Source organism: Leucopleurus acutus, assembly GCF_964270905.1.
Source record: "Leucopleurus acutus genome assembly, chromosome: 9".
NCBI lineage: Eukaryota > Metazoa > Chordata > Mammalia > Artiodactyla > Delphinidae > Leucopleurus > Leucopleurus acutus.
Genome location: NC_139144.1, coordinates 12,667,806 through 12,690,468, shown reverse-complemented (window position 1 = coordinate 12,690,468; position 22,663 = coordinate 12,667,806). Strand labels below are relative to the sequence as shown.

The following is a 22,663-nucleotide window of genomic DNA, read 5'->3' as shown; positions in this document are numbered from 1 at the left end:
TTTGTAAAAATACACCAGACTGCACTTGAAAACTGCACCCATAACAGATGTGTGTGCTGTGCCACCCTGGCTAAGGGGGCCCGTCTCTCCGAACCCCCTTCCCCAGGCGGTTCTGAATTAGAGTCGGCCAGAAGCTGCCCAGGGATGGAAGTGAAAGCTTTGAGGGGGTAGCAGCCTCAACTGTAAGACAGGCCCGGGGTGTCTGGTGGGCTCCAGCTCAACCTCATGACTTAGAGCTAACTAGTATTACTTCGCCTGCTGGTGGTTGAACAGACCACCATCAGGCCTGCAAGAACCACTACTAAGCAGTATGTGGCTAAATCTACCAAGTATTCCAGGGGCCTTCCAGGTCTGGGCCCAGGTGAGCTAGTGACTAGGGACAGAGGGAAGATCACGGGGTCGGGGGGCCCTCAGCAGCATGCAGGGGTGGCCCCGACTCCTCAGCAGAGACGGGGGTGAGCCCTGTGCTGAGATGGTACCTTGCTGAGCAGGTGGACGGAGGCAGCGCCGGTGCCCAGAGTACTTCCCTCCCCAGAATCAGGAGAGCAGGCCAGGCTGCACGTGGAGGGGGCAGTTCAGGCAGGATAACCTTTTGGGTTTCTAACTTACAACCTGCTTCGGATAATTAGCTGCAGGGTGCACCCCTCAAGCCTATGTAGTACTTACGCACACGAATGAAGTCTGATATGCAGAAAGGGATACATGCTGGGAAAATGCACCCGAGAGACTTCAGGGAGGCCCGGCCTGGACAGCACTAGAGCGAGCGTGCACAGGCCGGAGAGGGAGGCCGACAGAAAAGGAGCCGGCGCGCAAGGGGCAGCATCCTCCTGTGAGGGGAAGGAAGGTCCACAGAGACATCAGGGGATGAGCCGAGGATGGAGGGGGAACAGCAGGAGACGCCCCCCTGGGCAGAAGTCTGAAGTGCAGAGCATGAGGCTTGCAGGAGGACAGGGACCGGAGAGAAAGCACCCAACGAGCTTGGGTCCTGAGACGGGGCTGAGTGACTCGAAGCCTCAGGGAGGGAGGGAGGAGGCCACCCGGCTTCAGGGAAGTATTTTACATACCTGCATGAATGTGTATGAGACTAAGTGGAATGGAGAAAGGCCACAGACCAAGCAGGAGGCTTCAAGCCCCGGTCTGCGTGGAGGGGTCAAAGATGCAGAGATGGACCCAGCTCTGGTCTCTCCCAAATAAGGAGGGCCAGCGTGCTGAAGGCAGGACAACAGAAGGGCCACGAGTCCACCTCCTGCCCCCTTCCCAACACATACAAAATCTGAACCAAGTGGCACCCAGCCCAGAGAGTGTGGGGACATGTCTGGTGACAGCCGGGAAGTGGAACTCCATTCCTGCAGAACAGCAACCAGCGCAGGACACCCTAGGCCACTGCCTAAAAATTTCTAGAGACCAGGTGTGGAACAGTGACAGCATTCACAGACAGGGTAACAGGAGTCTCAAGCACAAAAATGAACACAAAATCAGGAATCACCAGACCCTGGGAAAAGCCAGCTTCCCAGGGCGGAGGCCACCAAACTCTACAGGGAAAGAAGTGCTGCTGAGAGCCACGGAGGGAACCGGGCACCAGGAGTCCACAACAGACACGATCACCCTTCCAAGTGACGGGAGGGACACTGCACTCCGAAAACTCAACCAGCCATCTGAGAAACTAAAACCTGTGATCACTGAAATTAAAAAAACAAACACAAAAGGTGAGCTCCAGAAGAGCAGTTGCCTCTGGGAGCAAACTGCGATCGGGGCTGTCAAAGGGGGCCTGAGATTTACCTATGCTTCTGAGTGTACTCTTTAACTATTGTGTAAATTAAAATTAATGAAAAACTTCAAAGAAATATATTTTCTGGATGAAATAAATGAGAACTTAGTACTTCTATAACCTTTCAGGCTCCTCCAAAAAAAAAGTCCCTCAAGGTGACAGCAGGCCAATTAGGAAGGAAGGAAAAGGCCCTGTGGTCTAACTGATTTGGTAAATGCTGGGTTAAATCACACGTTTCTCTCTTCCAGGACCACCAGGTGACAGTGCCACAGCGCAGACCAGTGAGTCACTGATGCTCCAAGAACACCTGCCACAGAAACATTCGCGACTGGAGATGCCCAAATCTGCGTGTCAGCTTTCATTCTTTTTTATTCTATGAACCAAAAGCCTTTTGGAAAAAAGGCAACGCCCACTCCTGGGCTTCTGGACAGTCTGTGCCCCCTCATTCATTTTCCTCAGTGAATACACATTACTTCGGAAGGTATTTTTAGGACTGTTAGAATCTCATAGTCTGTTTAGTCACTGTTCTCCTCTAGTTCCATGAGAAACGAGGCCGACGGAGCAGACAGAGTCACTGAGCACAGTTTACACAGAGGAACACGCCAGGTGGCCGCTCCAAAGAACACAGAGCACCGAAGGGGACACATTTATAAGGTTCACCGTGTGAAAAAAGCCAGGGATGAGCAGTGTACACAGCGCGCTATCCCCCCAGGAAATCACCCCGAAAGGCACGATGGTGACACGGGGAGGCTGTGCGTGTGGGAGCGGGGCTGCGTGTAGACTCTGTGCTCTGCTCACTTTTGCTGGGAACCTAAAACTCCTCTAAAACATACAACCTGTTTTTCTAAAAAGTAGGGGAGAGGAGCACATAAGTACCCTCGGATCCTCACAGACTTCCCCTGTGGTGTCCCTGTGGTGACAGGCTCACGCCGGGGGGCCTCTCTGCAGACAGAACAGGGAGGTGGGGTCATGGTGAGAGGAGGACTGATGTTCCACGGCCCCCCATTCTGCTACTGCGATCTCTTTAAACATCTGCATGCGGCATTTTTCAAAACACCAGTAAAAAAATGGTTTTAAGGAAAAAGGAAGTTCTAGGGCTAAAGGGGTACAAGGGAGACAGATCTAAGTAAAGGCTGCAGCAGCAAAATCAAAGGCGCTTGGCCACAAAGCCACAAAGTGGGGAAGAGACTGGCACAAGGAGGCAGAGTCTGTAAAGAAACGATCATGGGACCCAGGGGCACAGCCTCTACCCTGCAGCCAACTGCGACTGTAGGGCCCAGGGCCACCCTCGCTCGCAGGGCTCTCCCTACCATCCTCCTCATCAGATTTCAGCCTAAACCTGAAAACTGCTGGTAACAGTGAGATCTACTCTGTGTCGCTAAGAGGGCACTGCCAACCTGCTGGAGGACAGGGACCACACCCCACATCCGCTGTGTGGCAACCATCCCCCTCCTTCCTGACTCTGAGCTCTGCGAGGTACCTCCATGAGTTTTGCTGCTTTTGTTGTTTGGAGAGTTTGGGACTTGTTTTTCTTGGGAAGGAGAAGAGACTTCTTTCTGTTCTCTTACTCCGGACCCAACAGAGTGGGCAGGGGTGGGCGGTCCCACGAAGCAAGTTAGGAAACCAGTTGTCACTGCACCGTGTTGTGCAGCACCCATCCTGCCAGGCATGTAGGCACAAGGGTCATGGGGTCAGCATGCAGGCACTGGGGTCATGGGGTCACCCCGTAGGTACCAAGGTCACAAGGTCAGCTTGTAGGCACCAGGCTCACAGAGTCAGCAGCACTGCCTTCAGAAACAAGAGGCAAGAAGAGGCCTGGAAGTTTGTTCTCCTGGGAGAACATGAGCATCTGAAATGACATTCCTCCTACTTTATTCAGCTTTCCCCAGGGACGCCCTGAAAATGCTCAAGTGTTTTTAGGTCACAGCTAGTCCTACCTACCCACTTACTGCAACGCTCCAGCAGCAGCAGAACAGAAAGCTCTCAGGGAGCCTGTCTTCCTGCCCGGGGACACTGGCAGGGGCGGATCGGGTGCCCAAGGCACAGGGCTTCGTGAGGGGACCAGCCCAGACCTGTCTCCCACCCCTCCTGCCATTCCCCTGCAGAGAAGATTCTGTCTAAGCATCTGGGGGGCTCGTGGCCACCCCTGCAGAAAACTAAGGGGCGCTGGCTGGTTTCCTTCCAACTGCCCCCCTCACCAGCCCCCAGGCTGCACTTACTGCGAGCCACACCCCACTCCACAGAAGAACCGGCCAAGAAAGGCAGAAAGGTTACGCCAGAGGAGGAGGAGAAGTTCCTTCCAACCCCACACAGGACAGTGCCACCCAGAGATGGGCGATGAGCGGGGTGCTTGCTGTCGGAAGCAGAACATACTGCTAGAACCAGGACTGCTCCTTTAACTGGGGACAGCAAAGCACCCACTCCTCTCTCCCCGCATCCCTCCAGCTGTAGAGCAGCTCGGGATCAAGGAGGCGTCGGAGGCGCTGCCCCTGCACCAGCCGGCCAGAGGCCCCACCAGGCTGGCACTCCCAAACCCCACATGCCCCAGGCCCTGAAACAAACCTACACAAGCATTCATTCCATAAATACTTGCTGAATGAAAGCACCCAACTGAGCACTCAGTGTGTGCTGACCACTCTCATTTTACTCTCTCATTTAACCCTCACAACAACCCTTTAAGCTGAGAATCATCACCCCTACCTGACATATGGGAAAACTAAGGCCTGAAGGCCAGATGGCTCAGCAAGGTCTGAGCTGGCATTTGAATGCAGGACTTCTGACTTCGAGATTCACACTCTTAATCCATACCATGAATTTTTCAAAAGGGAGGAAAGAAAACTGGAAGTGAAAAGTTGGGCAGGATGGTTTCAGAGGGTAAAGTAACCAGGAAATGGGCATAAAACAGGCCTAGAAGCCAGGACACCAGCAGCGACAGCACACCTGGTGCCCAGATCCTTGATTTCAGACCATTCTCCAATCAAAAGCCAAGGCTGGGGACTTCCCTGGTGGAGCAGTGGTTAAGAATCCGCCTCCCAATGCAGGGGACACAGGTTCGAGCCCTGGTCCAGGAAGATCCCACATGCCTCGGAGCAACTAAGCCCGTGCGCCACAGCTACTGAGCCTGTGCTCTAGAGCCCGCGAGCCACAACTACTGAAGCCCGCGTGCCACAACTACTGAGCCTACGCTCTAGAGCCCGCAAGCCACAACTACTGAGTCCGCATGCCACAACTACTGAAGCCTGCACACCTAGAGCCCGTGCTCCACAACAAGAGAAGCCACCGCAATGAGAAGCCCGCGCATCACAGCGAAGAGTAGCCCCCGCTCACTGCAACTAGAGAAAGCCCGCTCGCAGCAACAAAGACCCAACGCAGCCAAAAATAAATAAATAAATTTAAATTTAAGAAAAAAAGCGAAGGCCACTTGGAGAAAAAGCCGACTTCACAGCAGAATGACATGGAACATCTTGTGGTGCAAGCACACAGAGGAGTGCTCAAAAAATGATGCGAACATGTCAAAAGGACAAGCCCATTTGAAGGGCACCCTGAGCAACAACCCAAGACAGTGGGGCCGTAACTATGTAGTCAACATCTGTAAGGACACAATGACACACACAAAACAAGTGCATGAATGAGTGAGTGAGTGGAGGAGAAAGAAAAGCCATTCCTAGCAATATAATCCCAATTAATAATTGTAGAAAGAAGGATATAAACAGGAAATCGCAATTTGGCAGACACCACAGCAATAACTGTTTCAGGCAAGAATAATCAATGGTTGCTAAGATTAGTGGGCAAAGTATGAGAAGAAACAAGATATTTAGAGTCTCAAAGTATCTCCACACAAGACACTTATTAATCACAAAAGGGAAAATAGTAACTCTTTAGCACAGAAGAAAAGCAGCCACTGCGGCAGCCTTAGCCGGTCACAAGGAAACATCAGACAAAACCATGCTGAGAGACATTCTACCAAGGAAAAAAAGAAGTCAGTACTCCTTAAAAGGGTCAAGGTCATAAGAGACAAGACTAAGAAACTGTGCCAGATAGAGGAGACTGACGAGACGTGCCCATAATGCAGTGACGACAACGGATGCAACGCTGGCCCGGGAGAAAGGACACTACTGGAACAATGGATGAAACTGGAACAAGGTCTTCAGATGCGCTCACAGCAGCCCCGGGTTACAGGAGGCACAGACATCTGGCATGCTGGGAGAAGGATGTATGGGGTCCTGTGCATGATTTTTGCAACTTTTGGGGGCAGATCTTAATTATCTAAAAATGAAAGTTTTCTTTAGAGACCACAAAATAAATGGACCTTGAGGGCTATATGCGAGAACACGTGGTGGCCCTTGCTCAGCTAAGGACTGGCCCCATTCCATCACATTGTCGAAGCCACGGACCTGACCCTCGAGAGATACTCAGAACCCAGGCTCACAACCAACCAGACACACAGGATTCAGAGCTGAGTCATCCCAGACATCCTAATCCAGGGGTTCTCAAAGTGAGCCTGGAGATGAAGCCACCCGTGCCTCGCAGCCCTACGTCAGCCAACTGCTGAGCCCTCACCTGTTGTACGCAGAGGTCTTCCCAGGACTCCACTTACCCATAGGAGGGCAGGTTCCCTGGCTTAAGAAAAAGAGACAAAAAACTCAGGCCTGCTCCCACTCCCTTGCAGTACAGCCTACAGGGCCCAAGGCCTGCTCACACCAGGGCTCTTGACTCCCAGTCCCAGGCTCTGTCCCTAGAGGGTTCTTCGCCACTAGGGAAGCTGAGTGCCTGGCCCTTCAGTACATAGACAGGGAAACGATAGAGGCCTCAGGGCTCTATGACCACACAGGACTCAATTAGGGAGTTTACAGAACACTGAGTTGCCCTAAAAGAAGACAGGGATGAACAGTACATAGAAGATGTGAAAGCCCTAACTATGAAAATTCAAGAAAAACTGAATGTTACTGGATAATGGAATTCATTAGATATGTTAAAATTCAAAGGTTTATCATTTTTTCACATGACTTTTAATTTGAATCACTCACTCACTCAGCTGGTTACTAAGTGCCAACTATGCCGCCAGGGACGTTCCAGGCACTGGACACACAGTGGACAAGATAAATAGACCAAGGTGCACACAGTAACAGAAAAGCTGCACTTTCTGCCGACTGCCCTCCTCCTGGTTTCCCCGGTGAGAGAACTAGATACAAAATAGGCAGTTTACACGGGGACACACACGGGAGCCGCCACCCGGGGCCAGAGACAAGGGTGCAGTCTGAGCCAGAGGCCAGAGAAGCACCCGCCACAAGGTGAGCCAACCGCAGAAACAGAAACCAGAGGACAGGTCAGGAGTGTATCCCAAAGGAAAGGGGTGACGAGCGAGCTGAGGACTTCAGGGCTGGACGGCTGCAGGGAGCAAGCGAAGGGTGAAGTAGCAGCGCATGTGACGGTGCAGCGCGTGTCACCACTGGCCCCCTCCCGCGTGACAGGACACTCTCCTGGTTGCCTTGCTCGGGCCTGCTCCCCCAGGTCACACACCCCGTTCTCCTGGCCCCCTAGGCAGACGGCCCCTCACCTCATGTACGACCCCCCGGCTCTCAATCCTTGGACCTCTTCTCCATATACACTCACTGCCTCGGTGACCTCATCCAGTCTGTGCCTTTAAACCCACTGATATGCCGATGTTTTTCAAACTCCCACCTCCAGTCCTGCTCCCCTCGGACTCCACCTACATGGCTCACAGCTTCTCGGACCCCGGAGACCCCGCTGTGGCCAAAGGCTAACCTGTCAGCCTCAGAACCAGCCGCCCCCGACCCCTTCCCTCTGCAGCTAGTGTCAGCTCCATCCTTCCAGGTGCTCGGGGCAACACATTTTGAGAGGGAGAAAAAAAATGAAGTTACATTTAAAATTCAAAATATTAAAAATGTATTTATTACTAAATATACTTGTCACTAAAATACTATAATAAAAACTGAAGAGTCTATATTCCTAGAAAATCCAAGAAAATCAACAGAGAAACTATCAGAAAATAGAGAATTCAGTATCGGTGTACAGGGCTTATTGAATAAAAACATTAAAATTCTACAGAAGAACATAAAACAAGACTTGAATAAATAAAATACACCCTGTTCTTAGACAGAAAGACTCAATAATGTAAACCTGTCATTTCTCTCTAATTCAAAACATAAATTTAATGTATTCCCAATGAAAACTTCAACAGAATTTTCACATGGAAAAAGTTTCCAGAAAAGTCTGGGGGCAAGGGATTAAACACTAGTCCCACCAAGTATTAAAATGTATCATAATGAAGCTATGGTAAATAAAACAGCTTGGTACTGGCAAACAAATAGAACAAATGGTTTAGTATCTATGAATAAATGGAATAGAAAAGGATAAAAAAACAGAAACATACACAGAGCCAATCAGAACCCAACATACGTCACAGTGAATGGCATTTCAAATAAAACCAATGAAGCAAAAGTAAGAGCAGCCAAGAAATGGGTTAGGGATGCTGGCTGGCACGTGGGGTGGGTCAGGTACCCACCGTCAGACAGCCTGGCAGTGAGAGAAGAAACTGGTACAATCTCTCTGGGGCCACGCTGGCAACATGCATCAAAATTACACACTTCATACCCTTTGACCCAGTAATTCCTGTTCTGGGAATTCGTCCAACAGATATTCATACACATGTTCCAAGAAACACATACAGCACAGTCACTGCAGCATCATTTGTGACCGCAGTAGACTGGAAACAACCTAATAACACTGCCTGTGGAGACTCACTAAATAATGACGCCACATCCACAGGATAGAACTCTGAGGGAGTCGAGAGAAAGACTGTAGTCAAGTCTGACTCTTGGTTACAGCCAGAGTCACCTGGGAAGCTTCTGAAAATCCTGACACATGGTCGCACCTGGGCCAGTTAAATCTGATCTCCAGGGGCAGGCCCAGGAATCAGCATCCTAAAGCCCCACAGATGTGAGGACAGATACAACGCACAGCAGGAAAAATGGCACCTGGCAACAGGGAGACTGCCTCCTTGTTAGCTGCTTGTCAGCTGCTCGGGGGGATGTAACTAGAAGTCCACACACAGCATATTGTATACAACAGAGAAAATATACATAAACGAATATGAAAAATAAAAAGTTTATAAAACAGAAAACTTTTACAAAAGTACGCACAATGGCTGCCTTTAGGGAGAATTCACTTTCATTACACAGGCTTATAACTTTCAAAAGTATTGACCCTAAATCCAACTGCCAATTTACTACACCACGTAACAGTCAGAGAGTGGGAAACTCAACATACCAACAACCTGATTTTTTTCTTAACAAATAAATTTTGAGAGAATAAAAGCAAGAGAAACAGAGAGTCAGCTACAAAGTGATATGTGGTTGGAGCCTTATTATAGATGTAAACTTTTTTTAAAAAAATTATGACATTATGCGAAAACTGGAAGTTTAAACACTGGTTGAAAACATTTACAGATGAAATGATGAGGTAGAATTTGCTTCTGAATAACACAGGAGGGGGAGAAGTGGCCGGGTGTACTTCACAGGGTTGGCAGTGAGTACACGCGGATTCACTGCATTCTTCTGTCTACTCACCTTTGTATTTAAATTCAACCTAATACATTTTCCACAAGGTGCATATACCTTTTTTTTCAATAGGAAAAGAAAAAAAAAGCTAGCATAAAAAGTTATACTTCTTTAGTGACATAGAAAAATATTCAATTAGATACTGGTTGCGTTAGTTTTGAAAAGTATCTCTTAGATAGTTCTGGTAATAGTTCCTTTTTCTTAACAACAGCAAAGCGAACATACCCATGTCTGGGCCTCTAAGCGCACTGGGAACTGCTTCAGTTCCCCATGACTCTGGCCGTCCTTTCTAACTACGGTTTCAAGCAAAGCACTTCACCACTGTTCATCTCCATTTCTCCATCTGTTAAAAGGAAGCCGATTGGGCTCTGGCATCTGTAAGTACACCCTTCCCAGGGGGAAGAGTACCATGGGGGAGTCTCACTGGCTGCCTCCTCCGGCCCAAAAACATGCTCACTCTCACAGGCTAGGACGCCAGGTCATTTTTACCATCCGGCTTCAGTATCCAACCAACTCAACATAAGTCATCGCTGTAAGATATACAGGCCAATCTCTTCTAAAAATGAAGCCTATAAGCTAGAAATGAACTGCAAAATGAAAACAAAAACACAATGCTTCTAGAAGAAAAAAAATACTTCTAACAAACAACCTTTCCTCATCTGTGATTTAAATCAAATCCCTGAGGCCACTTACACCTGAGGTTCCTTAGAGAAGGGGCAGTTTCAGGGCGAATTGGGTGAAAGAACAGCTTCTATACCAGATGAGACTGAAAACAGACCCTGAGGCCGGCAGGCCCAGCAGAGCCCCAGTGGGGGAAAGCTGGCAGACATCCCTGGACTGCTGGCTTTCTGTTTACTATTCTCTTGAGTGCATGATTACAGCCAACAACCTCATCTGAACAAAAGAACCTCTTGGGCACACAACCCTCAACAGTGTACAACATGAATTCAAAATCAGCAAAAGGGATGCAGGAACCGCTCAGCATACAATGTTCAGCAAAACAGAAGCCACAGTGTAAGACAATTTTATAAGCATACTTTGGTGTGTGTGTGTGTGTGTGTGTGTGCGCTCAAACACACCCACGCACATGTTTATATGCATAGAAAAAACTGTAGAAATATCCCAGAAAGTTAATAGGGAGTGGTAGGACGTTTTTTCTTCTTTACACACTTATCTTTATTTTCCAAATAGTCTACACTGAGCATAATGAGGAAGAAAAACAGTTTGTTCTTGTTTAAGTTAAGAAAAGCAATACTGAGAACAGCTCGTACCTACTTGAGGGCTCACTATGCGCCAGGAATCCTGCTCACCAGGTCTTACACACTGACCTCAGTCAATCTTCACCATAAGCCAACAGGGTGGGTATTTGGGGTAGCATTCCGGTATGTCCACGTGACTCTATCAAAGGGCCTCCTGCAACGGGCACCTGAAAAAGCAGGGACCAACAAAGGAAGGACCCCATTTAGAGACAAATCCAGGAAGCCAGCTCTCAGGCAGCATGACTGCACACAGAAAGGATGCCCCAGCAGAGAGCAGCACCCTCTGGCTCTTGTGACAGCCTGCCTAAGGGACAGCTAAGCCACAGACATCACGAGACATGGGTGAGTAGAACCAAAGGAGAGGCACTAAGGAATGAACTCAGCACGCATCAGATGCTCACCTAACACACAGCTGGGAGCTGAGAGGGGCTGAGTAAGTCTCTGCCCCAAAAATGAAAGATGTAAGAACTAGCCATAAACAGATATAAGATGAAACCCAGGCTCAGAGGAGACGCAGTTACCTGTGGCAGGGAGCAGAGGGACAGAGGCGCTGGAAGGCCTTGCTGCGTGGACAAGAGCACTGAAGAACGTGAACAGTGCTGTGCTTGGGGCAAACGAACCAGGTGTGATGAAGATGAAGCATTTGCTGAGGATACTATTAGAAATCTGAAACTTCTCTTCCAAACTACACCATCCCTTTCCCAAGATGGATCCCTGTAACAGCTGGACACAAAGGCCATGCCACCCAAAATAAAAGAAAGCACTGAGCAGCTTTCTAACACACGCTTGTTCTACCAGGACTTCACCAGATGGGTCAACACATCAAGTAGTTCCATGACACGCCCTTCTCACGAGGCCCTGCTGTCTGCTTCCCTGTGCAGGACAGAGGGGTAGCTCGGGAGGGACTCAGGGCATGTACCACCATTCAACACCGACAGCGCAGGAGCGGCTCCTCTGTATCCACAGTTCCACATCCACGATTCAACCACCACAGATTCTGTGGTATTGTACCGTTTACTACAGAAAAAAATCCATGTATAGGTGGATCTGTGCAGTTCAAGGTTGTGTTGTTCAGCGCCAACTGTAATTTACTCTCAGTGCTACTTTCTTTCCTTTTTCTTCTTTTTAAAGAATCCTGTTTGTGATTTATAAGGGCAAAAGCCAGAGGTGGCACAGCCTTTTGTACATTTTGCCTGTGCATCCCAGCACAAGCAAATGCAGTTATCACTGTTTTGCCTACAGCGACACCTGCAGATCGAGAGGGAAACTGCAGGACCTATGGCCACCGAAGCGGGACCAGACACAGATGGAACCCAAGAAGCAAACCCCACCAACAGCTCTGAGAGGTGCCCGACTTAGTGATTAGGACGTTGATGCTGTTGGTTTTGCATCCCTCTCTCCTTCCACAGAACTATAATTTCATCAGCATTTCTGAAAGCTTCCCAGCTCCCTAGAAGTCCTTTGAGCACAGATCACTGGGTCAAGTACAATATGAACACTGGGGCTCTAAGCAGCACTTTTTACAATATCTTCACTACGGATAACTCATAAACTGTGAAGCTCCTTTGCAGAGTACGTGCACCTCTCAAAGCTATCTTGTATGGACAAGAAAATTTTTGTGTACCCAAATTCTCTCATCTCTAAGGAATAAAACTGGGCACTTTGAGCACTAGGGTGGTGGCATGTGGCTTTATGTGTAAAAATCTGTACTTTATTTTATGTATAAATGAAAATGTACACTTCAAAAACTTTAACCCACGGTTGGCAGGGCCTAGGCTGGGGACAGGGGGTTGACTCCAAAGTGTGATTTGCCTGTAGATGGAGCGAAGTTGCCATCACCACTACCTAATACTGGGCAGAACCACCAGCAAATGGGTAGCAAGCAGGAGTAATCAGAAGTCAGCAACGTCAGACCCAGATTCTAGGTATGTAACTGGTTTTTGGACAGGGTGCCCCACAAAGGCAGTGCTTCTGTGTGGTCACCTGAAGAACAACTATCTTAAGTTATTTAATTAACAGAACCCCCAGATCTACAGTTTATAGGATAAGCAATTCTGGGCACTGTCTGGAGCGACTTGGGGGGCCACAAAAGCTACAACAAAGATAAGGATGGCTTTCATGTTCCATTTCAGATCTGCCACAGAACAGCCTTTCAGATGGAACTAGAGAGATGTGGACCACAATTTCTTGTTTTGTTCATAGAAAACCAGTGAATACCTGAAGGCTGAGAAGGTTCAGTCCATGGAAGCGTTGAGCCTGCAACACCAAACTAAGGTTTCCTGGAACACACACAAGTCTTCAGTCTATGCTTACACCACGGCAGGACTAGTAAAACTAGCGCTGATACTAACCTGGAATACAACTCATTGGTCCAAGAATAAAAAATAGGGTCTCTACAAGATAACAAGGCAGCTATTCTAATCTATTACTCAGGAATTAAAAACAAATCCCCCCTTTTAATAGAGTTTTTAGAAATTATAAAAAGAATGCAGGGCTTCCCTGGTGGCGCAGTGGTTGAGAGTCCGCCTGCCGATGCAGGGGACGCAGGTTCGTGCCCCGGTCCAGGAAGATCCCGCATGCCGTGGAGCGGCTGGGCCCGTGAGCCATGGCCGCTGAGCCTGCGAGTCCGGAGCCTCTGCTCCGCAACAGGAGAGGCCACAACAGTGAGAGGCCCATGTACCGCAAAAAAAAAAAAAAAAAAAAAAAAAAAAGAATGCAAAAAAATTAGTAAAGCAAAGTGTATAGTTCATTGTAGAAAAATTAGAAAATACAGTAAGGGACAACGATGGCAATGAAAAACACTCACAATTCCACCACTATTCATAATGTATTTCCTTCTGGGCTTTTTCTCTGCATGTACAGTTAACCTCCCTTGAACAACAGGGGGTTAGGGGCACCGACCCTCCATACAGTCGAACTTGGACTTTGAGACTCTGCAGTCTTGCCCCAACCTATCTCCACAAAGTTTATTTTCCCCCTACTCCGCATTTTATGCCACTCCAAGTTGTTCACTTTGCTTCATTAACTAGGAACTACATTCAAAGAGTCCCCAAAACAGGTTAGAGGGAGAGTGCAAGGAGAGGGAAGAACAGAAGGGAAGTTTAGTCAGAGAAGGGCCAAGGGGGAGAGAAAACCCAGGAGAGGGCAGGGAACAGTCCCATGAAAGAGGGAAGAGAGCAGATTCGCCTAAGAACAGAGCAGGCCAGGAGCAGCATGCTGTCTTTCAGACACTGCCACAGCTCATACACAAGGAGGCATCAGCTCTTCTCACCCAAACAGGGGCAGGGAAGCACCAGGAAGCAGAACTCCTGAAAAGTGAGGACAAGTACAGCACAGGGCTTGATCTAAGCCCTTACCACTCATCAGCTGCATGACCCTTGGCTCATTCAATATTCACAACAGCTTCTGAGGGAGGTGCTGTTATTATCACCTCCGCTTTACAAAGGAGAAAACTGAGACACAGAGAGGTGATGCAGCTTGCCCAAGGTAATACATTTACTAAGTGGCAGGCTCTGAGAGGACTCTGGGTCCGCAGTCCCCCATTCCAGACAACCTCTTCGGGTGTACGTCAGACCAAGAGGACTGTGGGCCCATGTCCCAGCAGTTGCTCCTGCAGGGAAAAAACAGAGTCAAGACACACAGACAGGCAGGTCTCACGGGAAAGCATAACTCTATGAGCCCAGCGCTCTAACTCTGGTCTAGCTCTTAACTGGCTGTTTGACTGTGGGCAGATTATTACCTTACCCTATAGAGAGAAAAAGGAAAGAATACTGAAACCAGCTGACCTCCCATCCTACACACTGTAAGGCCGTTTGCAAACATGAAGAGCTAACTAAATGCTGAAATAGAGTCAGTGTGTTACCAAGTAAGACCCACTTAGGGACAAACCCAACCACCAGATGTCAAGCAAGAAAGAGGCCACCTCTGACATAAAACTAGCGATGTTTCCTTAGGTCAGTTTCCCAAGGCAAAAGGAACAAAAGCAAAATAAACAAATAGGATGTAATCAAACTTATAAGCTTCTTCAGAGCAAAGGAAACCATAAACAAAACGAAAAGACAACCTAAGGAATGGGAGAAAATATTTGCGAACAATGCAACCAACAAGAGCTTAATTCCCAAAATATACAAATAACTCACACAACTCAATAATAAAAAAACAAATAACCCAAATGAAAAATGGGCAGAAGACCTAAATAGACATTTCTGCAAAGAAGACATACAGATGGCCAGTAGGCACGTGAAAAGATGCTCAAATCACTAATTGTTAGAGAAATGCAAATCAAAACTACAGTGAGGTATCACTTCACACAGGTCAGAATGGCCGTCATTTAAAAACTCTACAAATAACAAATGCTGGAGAAGGTGTGGAGGAAAGGGACCCGCTTGCACTGCTGGTGTGAATGTAAATTGGTGCAGCCACTATGGAGAACAGTATGGAGGTTCCTTAAACAACTAAAAATAGAGTTACCGTATGATTCAGCAATACCACTCCTGGGCATATACCCAGAGAAAACTCTAATCTGAAAATATATATGCACCCCAGTGTTCACTACAGCACTATTTACAACAGGCAAGACATGGAAGCAACGTAAGTGTCCATCAACAGATGAATGGATGAAGATGTGAGATACACACACACACACACACACACACACACACACACACACACACACACACACACACAATGGAATACTACTCAGCCATAAAAAAGAACAAAATAATGCCATTTGCAGCAACATGGATGGACCTAGAGATTATCATACTAAGTGAAGTAAGCCAGAGAAAAACAAATATCATATGATAACACTTATATATGGAATCTTAAAAAAAAAAAAAAGAAGATACAAATGAACTTATATACAAAACAGAAACAGACCCACAGACACAGAAAACAAACTTATGGTTACCAAAGGGGAAAGGGAGGTGGGGATAAGTTAGGAGTCTGGGATTAGCAGATACACACTGCCATGTATAAAATCGATAACCAACAAGGCCCTACTGTATAGCACAGGGAGCTATATTCAATATCTTGTCATAAACCATGATGAAAAAAGAAAAGAAAAGAAAGAAGCCACAAAGTAGAAATTCTTACTTGGGAAGAGCTGGCGGGCTCCTTGGGACTTCAGCAGCGCCAGCATCCGCTCCTGGTGGCTCTGCCTCCCTGGCGCGGTGGGCCACTTCCTGCACAGCGTCCTGCGGGCCGGGGGGCTCCTGAGGGCCGCCTGAGTCTGTGGTGGAGTCAACCTCCACCTCCTGAACCGGGGCTGGGACTGGCTCCTGCTCGGCCGCGGCCTCCTCCCCTTCCTTCCTCCTGATCTTCTCCTCCAGCTCCTTCCTCCTCTTTTCATCATCCTGACGGGCCATGCGGTCAAAGGTTTTGAATACCTAAAATCAAACAGCAATCCTGCAATGAGTTCATCCGCCCAGTACTGTACCACACATTCTGCAGAAATACAGCAAAATCTGGTAAATAAAGAATGAAAAAGCAGTAGACTAAAAAAATGTTCCCATTGGCAAAATGGAAATGCACTTCAACTTCACCAAATGCCGCTAGGAAAACAATCTTTAAAGGGAAGTTCCAAAACCAATGGAAGTGAAACCTTTACAAGCCAAGGCTCAAAATATTTACACGCCTATGACGCCAACTTTCAAGTCTAAATGATGCATAACTAAATGGTCTCACCTGTCATTACTTTTATAGCCCCAGAGAGCCTTGTTCAAAATGCAAAGAACACGCTGTCCTGGTACTGAGAGCTGTAAAGGCACCAACAACTCAGACGAAAGAAGAGAAGATGGGAATTAGTTGAATTTCAATCCACAAAATACAAGCCGGCTCACTGGACTGCTGCTATCTTCCCACACTGCATGGGCTGAGGGAAGGTGCGGGTCTTAGCCTGGGAATTCAACAAATATCCATGATGTGCCTACAATGTGCAAGGGGCACCCAAAATCCAAATGACAGCTCCCAACCTCGAAGAACTCCACTTTCTGGTGTGTGGATCAGTCATTAATCTTTTCGGGGCCACAGTCACACCCACAAAAGTGCTGGGACTCTCCATCCAAAAAGTGCACAAGAAAATGGCCTTTTGTATGCACCATTCAAGGGCATACATAACCCTGAAGTGCAGCCAGGACAGACCCAGACGTGACAACTCTGACAGGAAGAGGCTGTGACCAATACATGTGATGCCATCAGAATGAGGGTACAAACGAGCATTTCCAGTGAAAGAGAGCTAAGGAAGTTTCTTGGAAGAAGGCGCTCTGCATCAGACCTTGAATGAAAGGCACACCTTCCAGAGGGAATGACAGGAGGAAGGGTCATCAGGAGATATATCCTATGGTATCTCCTCCCGGAGACAGGAAAACTGGGAGATCCACCTTGAAAAGTGGGTGGGAGAAGACCCTTACATTCAATCCAGCAACCTCGCTCCAAGGTATTTACCCAAAGGAGTTGAAAATATGTCCACCCAAAAACCTGTACCCGGATTGTGTATAGCAACTTTATTCATAATTGCCAAAACTTGGAAGCAACCATGATATCCTTCAGCAGGTGAATGGATAAACAAATTGTGGTACATCCAGACAATGGAATATTATTCTGTGATGAAAGAAATGAGCTATTATTAAGCCATGAAAAAACATGGAAGAACCTTAAATGCATATTAGTAGAAGAAACCAATCTGAAAAGGCTACACAGTGTATGATTCCAACTATATGACACTTTGGAAAAGGCAAAATTTTAAAGACAATAAAAAGACCAGTGGTTGCCAGAGGATGCAGGGAGGGAGGTTGGAGGCAGCAGGTAGAGCGCACAGGATTTTTTTAGGGCAGTGAAAATACTTCGTGTGGTACCATAATGAGGATTACATGCCATCACACATTTGTCCAAACCCCGTAAAATGAACAGTAAGAGTGAACCCTGAAGTAAACTGTGGGTTTAGGTGACTATGATACGTCAATGTAAGTCCATCAACTGTAAGAAATGCACCACTCTGGTGGCAGCTGTTGGTATAGGGGACGCTGGGGGAGGCGGGGGTGGGCAGGGGGGACATGAGAAATCTCTGTACCTTCCCCTCCATTTCGCTCTGAACCTAAAACTACTCTAAAAAACAGTCTTAATAAAATAAAAATGTTTTAACGTGTGTAGGAGTCAGTTTCCAAAGGGCTAGAATGCAGACAAGTGCTAAATAACTGTTGCGTGCACTGGGCAGGAAGACAGAACCAAAGAAGTTACTGACTATGCCAATGTTTTTACAGACATTCTCTCAAAACCCTCGTGAAAACGCCGTGAGGAAGACAGCACTGACATTTCAAAGATAATGGAAAACTCAGCTCGGAGAGGGTAACCTGCCCAAGGTCCTGCCAGTGAAAGAAGAAAGTAAAAAAATTATACAGGAAACACACCAAACACTGAAAGGAGATGTAGGCAGAGGAAGATAAGTAAAGCCCTAAGGCTAAAAACTGGAAACAATATCTCTCTACTTCTTCTGAGAACCTGAGCCCCTGACTCACTCCTCTTATACTCACGTCAATGACACCGGACACCAGACCCGTTGCCCTCAGAGCCATTCATCCTGACGCCACACATCTTCATCTTAACTCCAGAAAACAAGCAACAGCAAGGGCTCTCTCCAAACGCCAGGGGGCTCTCTCCAAACACCGGGGGCCTCCCTCGGACCCTGGGCCTCACGTTCCTCACTACACTGCAGCGCCCACCGCCCCTGCTTACTCAGCACCCCGCCTGCGCCCTGGCTTCACCTCTCATGTCACCACTGACCTCAGCACTCATTTCAGAATCCTGGACTGCGGAGCTGGAAGAGATGTCCCTGACCTCCAATCAACCTTCTCAACTGACAGAGAGGAGAGTGATTCTCCCAAGACTTCCCAGCAAGCTCAGAACAGATAGAGCCAGCTTTCCTGACTCTCATGGGGGGACCTCTAAGCTTGCCAAACTGGACTCCAGGATAGACACAGAGGATCCACTGATACGAATGAAACGTCATTCAAAATTATTGTTTTCTTAAAACATACTAATAAATCATGGAGTGGAATACAATTTCTACATGCATCTTTCCTGCTGAGGGTCTGGCAAGCTGTACATTCAGACTGTGCAAGCCCTAAGAATGAGCAGGAAAAGTCTGAGAAGGCTTAAACCTCATCAACAGCCCATACCCCAAAATATCAACGGAGAACTTTTGGGTTCCAGAACTGAGTACCCCAATACTCCCATCCAAACCCTCTTTGCCTGAGTTCTGAAGAGACCCCCAAGCACCCCACTGCCAAATGCCTCTGTGGATAAAAGAACAGCTCCCCAGGACTTACCCTGATCTACCCAACCAAAATACCCAGGGAATATCTGCTCTTTTAAAGTTCCTTGGGCAATACTGATGATTCAGAACCACTTTAAAAAAACACTACACCCCTCCTAACCATCTGCTGGAAACTGTCCCCCTTGGTTTCCCTGAAACTTACTGCCCTGCCCACTTCCCTCCATCCCCCTCCCACTCACACAGCCTCTTCCTTCTCCCATCCCTTCTCTGGGATCCTTCCCCAAAGGGCTATCCTCCACCTTCAGTTCCTCTCCTTCAAACCACTCAGATTCCTCTACCTCCCTTAAAATCCAGCCCCACAATTCAACAGCCTGTGGGAAGGGACTTCTGCCTGCAATCTCCAATTCAACTAAGCTTCTTCCCCTAAACTCAGGTGACAGTTCAGTGAATGCATTATCATTATTACAGTGCCCAGGTTTGAAACCCCGGATCACCTCTGGCCCATCCCAACCCTCTCTCTTCCCTGCTCTCCACCTCCACTTTATTAAACTGTTCACCAAGTCTTAACCTTAAGGGTGTCTGAAACATAGTAGGTGTCTTACATGAATTACCTGTCAGTTCACCTGTAAAACAAGGGAAAAGACTAACCTTTCAGGTTGTGTTAGAAATAAATAACATCTTAGAATGTAAATTACATAACAACTGGTATATACTAGGTGCTCAGTAAAAGTAAAAAATGCTTTACATCTTTTCTGCAAAAGATCACCCGAGACAGGGGCTTCCCTGGTGGCGCAGTGGTTGAGAGTCCGCCTGCCGATGCAGGGGACGCGGGTTCGTGCCCTGATCCGGGAAGATCCCACATGCCGCGGAGCGGCTGGGCCCGTGAGCCATGGCCGCTGAGCCTGCGAGTCCGGAGCCTGTGCTCCGCAACGGGAGAGGCCACAGCAGTGAGAGGCCCGCGTACCGCAAAAAAAAAAAAAAAAAAAAAAAAGATCACCCTAGACAAAAGTGTTCCCACCCTACAATGGATTGGCTAAATAATAGAACAGAAAGATCTGGAATCCGAAAAATGAAGTTTTGAGTTCCAGCTCTATGATGAGTTTCATCAAATCACCTAACCTTGCTGAACTGGCACCCTCATCTGCCACATAAAATTCAACCTTATCTATTTCACAGTCTTCCATGAAAGCATTAATTTGACATAAGGGCCTCCTAAAAACCATCTCTGACTCACAGCTCTCTGATCACTCAGATGGCACCTAACAACTACAAGGGTGAGGAACAGCCTTAACTCTTGAAATTGAATACCACCCTCACTCCTCACCTGACCATGTTATCTTTGGTAGTTAAACATTGTAAACTTCTGTTTCTTCGTGCAGGCACTGAGGAAAATGCCTGACCAACCTGCAGCTTGTAGCAAGTCTTCAGAAGATGAACATTTGAAATCACTTCATAAACTGTAAAACGCTACAGAACCGTAGGAGGTTATCACCAGCATTTCTACCTTCTCAGGTTCCTAGAAACAGGCTCAATGCTTGACTGAGTACCGTCTTTCAATCCCATCCAAGTCCCACCTCTTCGAGTAGCACTGACGTATATACACTACCAAATGTAAAATAGAGAGCTAGTGGGAAGCAGCTGCATCGCACGGGGAGATCAGCTCGGTGCTTTGTGACCACCTAGAGGGGTGGGACAGGGAGGGTGGGAGGGAGACACAGGAGGGAGGGGATATGGGGATATATGTATACATATAGCTGATTCACTTTGTTATACAGCAGAAACTAACACAACATTGTAAAGCAATTATACTCCAATAAAGATGTTAAAAAAAAAAGTCTCACCTCCTCTATAAAACTTTTCTCCATTTCCAAACCATCATTTCTATTCCTTTCCTTCCAATGGGCTCTGTCACATAACTGGCCTTGCATAGTTCTCTGTTACTGTATTTTACCTCCTTAACTAGAGCATAAGTATCCCAAGGAGAGAGACGATTATTTAACCATCTGCATTACCAGTGTATCTCCAATGCTTCTGGCAGCTGAGAGTATAAATACATTCAGTACATAAACTCTTGGTTATTACATTCCAAGTACCCCGTCAACGTCAGTGAATAAGTATTACTAGCACCTCAAACAGACAATAAACTTAACCTGGGATGTACAGATATATGTTCAAATGTAAACTTATTAAGTACTATTATGACTGTCTTTGACCTGAAAAGTCACACTTCGAACGGGGGGACCACACCCATCAATCACACAGTCTCCCTTCCACGTCCAGTCGTCGCAGTTCTGGGGTGCAGGTGTCCGTGCTGCCGCCCGTTCCCCCGTCTAGCCTGCACTATTTTCATTCTCTGACTGGCAGGCCCCGGCACCTCGAAGGGGGTTACACGCTGCGGGAGCTAACCCTGGCCCTGAGCGTCGATGTACTACTTCTGATATCCAAGTGCACCCGGTCGTACCAGGCTGCTCGAGAGCCAGCCCCTCTCGCACGGAAGGAGTAAACTGATACCTGATACCCCAAGAGCATGTCTGCTGAAGCCGCGGCCCCAGGAGGCTGGTCCGGGGCAGCGCCAGAGGATGAACTGAGGCCGGCAGCGAACGGAGCGGCGGTCTCACAGGGGTCTGGGCTCCCGGAGAGTCGGGGACTACGGGGGCGCGCTCGCTGGGGTCGGGGTCGGGGCTCCCACGGCCTCCCCCCACCGCGAGCTTCCCGCCGGCCGCGCATTACCTGAAGCACCAGAGCCTGCGCGGCCCCCGGCGGGAAGCCCATGCGATCCGACGGGTGGCGCAGCAGGCGGTAGAAGTCCGTCTTGCGGTAGAGGAAGCCGAAGAGCACACGCAGAAAGTCCTGAACGTTGCCCACGTGCTGCAGGATGCCCAACAGGGCCTGGTCGTACAGCTCCGCCGCCCCGGGCTCCATGGCGTCGCTGGCCGGAGGGAAGCTCACTCACGGCGGGCGCGGCCCGGACGCCGGTCTGGGCCCACTTCCGGTGCGCTGTGATTAGGGCTCCGGCAGCCAGCTCGCCCGTGAAACTTCCGGTCCGCGCTAGGTCGCCCCAGCGGTAGGGCTCGGCTGGGCTGAGTTTGAGACGACTTGACGCGAGCCCCGCTCCCACCGCCCCTGGCTTCCCGAGCGGTCTCGCAGAGGAGCGGACGTGGGCCCATAAACGCAAGAAAGCCCGGAGCTGCGGGACTGAGGGCGCCTAGTGGCCATGCTGGCAACGGACGGAAGACGTGTAGCGCGGGCAAGTGTTACGTGAGCCTCGCTTTTGTCACGTGGTCTTTGGGTTGTGTTCCCAACTGGGTGTCCCGAGCCCCAGGCGGGACGGCGGGAGCCTTTTGCTGGCGCGTCAGAAGAGGAAATGCGAGCGCTTGCGGGTGGTGTCTGTCCTGTTAATAACGGAGCCGTGGGTGACATGCAAGGTGAAGTGCATAAATACAAAAAGACAAGAATGTAAAGTGAGTGCATGCACAAATATTAAATGGAAAGAGCTAGGTGCGGAGTAGAGAATCTGGCGTGCCATCCTGTGAAATATACACATACGTATGTATTTGTGTGTAGTATATACATTGTATGCGTAGTATACACCCAGCGTGTATACGTGTCCTAAGTGTCTGTCAAAGCATAATCTTAAACTAAAAATATAACACTCATACAAATATATAATGAACACATGTGAAACATTTATACATTTTAAGTAAAGTAACCAGTGATATGAGAAAGCTAGTTTGGAGAAGCTTTTGGAGAAACTGGATATTTATCAACACTTTGAGAAAACAGA

At 48.2% G+C, this 22,663-nt stretch overlaps 1 protein-coding gene across 1 annotated transcript in view; it reads right to left on the bottom strand.

Annotated features, from left to right (window-relative positions):
- Nucleotides 1-21,818, bottom strand: part of NUDCD3 (NudC domain containing 3) — a 73,755-nt gene extending 51,937 nt beyond the window's left edge. The window contains exons 1-2 of the mRNA XM_082846876.1: nt 21,610-21,818; nt 15,702-15,994 (exon numbers count right to left, since the gene is read on the bottom strand). Coding sequence (XP_082703002.1) covers nt 15,702-15,994; nt 21,610-21,801 — 485 coding nt within the window. The 5' untranslated portion in view covers nt 21,802-21,818. The remainder of the gene's footprint in view (nt 1-15,701; nt 15,995-21,609) is intronic.
- Between the last annotated feature and the right edge of the window lie 845 nt (nt 21,819-22,663).